The sequence below is a fragment of the Sinocyclocheilus grahami genome, unplaced genomic scaffold (genome assembly GCF_001515645.1).
Source record: "Sinocyclocheilus grahami isolate Dianchi unplaced genomic scaffold, SAMN03320097.WGS_v1.1 scaffold292.1, whole genome shotgun sequence".
In the NCBI taxonomy this organism is placed as follows: Eukaryota; Metazoa; Chordata; class Actinopteri; order Cypriniformes; family Cyprinidae; genus Sinocyclocheilus; species Sinocyclocheilus grahami.
Window position 1 is genome coordinate 687893 of NW_015505471.1, and position 2250 is coordinate 690142.

The 2250-nt window shown below is 38.8% G+C and overlaps 1 protein-coding gene across 1 annotated transcript; it reads left to right on the top strand.

Moving 5' to 3' along the window:
* Positions 1-543: 543 nt before the first annotated feature.
* On the top strand, positions 544-2224 carry LOC107600810 (stromal interaction molecule 1-like). The gene is made up of 3 exons (XM_016292780.1): positions 544-780; positions 1155-1255; positions 1367-2224. The coding sequence occupies exons 1-3, from the start codon at positions 559-561 to the stop codon at positions 1689-1691; spliced, it is 648 nt and encodes a 215-aa protein (XP_016148266.1). The 5' UTR covers positions 544-558; the 3' UTR covers positions 1692-2224.
* Positions 2225-2250: the final 26 nt, after the last annotated feature.

A 2250-nucleotide genomic window follows, 5' to 3' on the forward strand; every position in this document is an offset into this window, starting at 1 on the left:
CCAACGAACCAGGCAATATCACAATTTATGATGGGTAATTACGTAAGTTCCGTGAAAAGCATTAGCTTTGTTGTTTTGCTAATACCTCAAAATTAACCTGTGAATGTCTGTGGGTGAGCACGTCTTTGCCATTCAAAAATCAAAGCGCACTTTTCTATTTTATAATGCCGTCTTATTGCTCTTTCATTGTAGTAAGTGCATTTTAAAAATGTTTTCCCAATCAATCCTGAACTCCTGCTCAAAATGATAAATTATTATAACGACAGCTACAAAAAAAACAAACAACAATAAGCCCGCGAAGCTGTTGTCTTTCCATCCTGACGGATGACAGCTAAGTGGAATCCTGGAAAATAAACCGTGAAACTTTGACCAATGAGACAACAGTTTACTCGCGCATGACTTGTATTAACAAATTTGGTCAGTTTAGAAACTTTGCTGTGTGAAAGCGAACAAAAAGCAACATTCTTCCGAAACAGGGATTGAAATTATTACAAAGCAATCGATCTACAGGTGTGAAAGTACTCCCATCTTAAAGCAGCCTTGTGTGAGGTTTGTTTGATGATCTGCTTTGTTTTGTACTCTGATCTGATTTGTCTCTGGCGCCTCCTGCAGGTGCGTATGGCCCTGAAAAAGGCAGAGAAGGAACTGGAGTCTCGCAGCGACTGGTCTCCTCCTGAAGCCCTGCAGAAATGGCTGCAGCTCACTCATGAGGTGGAGGTGCAGTACTACAACATCAAGAAACAGAACGCAGAGAGACAACTGCAGGTGGCCAAAGAGGGGGTGAGCAGCGTTTTTCGCAGTCATTTTATTAGCTAAGATGAAACGGTGGTAAAAACATTTAGATTATTGATGACAGTTCAGCTTTGTTGTTATAGTACAACCCTAGAATGTGGTAACATACTTTAAAATGTTTTTAGAAATGTTACATGTTTAAGAGGATAATAGATTGCTGCTAATGTCAATTAAGCATATATTTAAATATCAGAAAATAGATTAGTTTATGTAATGTAAGGTTTCACTAAGATTTTTTTAAAAATGAAAGAAAACCTTATAGATTTGTGAGGTATCAGTAGATGGATTTACAATAATGTAATATAATAATAATATAAATTTATGTAATCATTTTCTTTAAAAAAAAATGTCTCATGGTTTAGGCAGAAAAAATTAAGAAGAAGAGAAATACTTTATTCGGGACGTTCCATGTGGCACATAGTTCTTCGCTAGATGATGTGGATCACAAAATACTTGCAGCCAAGTAAGTCACACAAACATTTCTCAACATTTCTTAATGGCAATTTAAAAAATCAATGAATAAATGGAAACAAATAACCCTTAATACGTACAGCTATAATCTTTTTGTCTACAGGCAAGCTCTGGGTGAGGTAACAGCAGCTCTGAGAGAGAGACTCCATCGTTGGCAGCAGATTGAGTTCCTAACAGGCTTCACGCTGGTCAATAACCCAGGCCTGCCCTCTCTGGCCTCTGCCCTCAACCTGGACCCCAGCTTCATGGGCGGCCGTGGCACACCCCAGCATTTCATGTCCGACGACATGGATGACATGGATGAGGACATAGTGTCACCAGGAACACTTCAATGTAAGGACTTGCCGGACAGCGATAGGGATAAGTCCCAGTCAGCCAAAGGCCAGCAAAGACCTTGTGGTGTTTTGACCAAATCCAAAAATCCCTAGTTTTTAGCTATTTCGGTTGTTTGTGCGCAAGTTCTATCAGAAATGGTTGTATGCACCGAGCGTGTTTGCACACTTCTCATTTGTGCTTTCTGCTGGAGTGTACAGGTGCTCCATCTACAGGTGTTTTACACAGAGGGGAGTACTTCAAGATCTTCACTACACATTGCTGTCACGTGTTTTTGAAATGGCTACTATGCACTCTTTGTACAGATCTTCATGTTAATTCATGTTAAATTCGATGGAGGGTCACAGAGTAGGCCAGAAGAAACAGGCCCATATGCGAGTTAAGTGCTCCAGTACAAGTCTGAAGTTGGTGTGGATTGTAATGCTCCATCTGAATGTGTGAAATAATGTTATCATCAAACAAGCTCTAAGAAAAGAGTTGTTTTCCCAGGTAAAAACGTGAAATAAAATTGGTGTTCATTGGGCAAAATTGATTAATTTTGAAAATTGTATTGCTGAACTCTTTTCACAAAATATCTTGAGTGCTGTTCTAACAAGAAGTATTCATAAGTATTTTCAGATAAGAACTAAAATCCTTGAAGTGTTTTATTTTAGT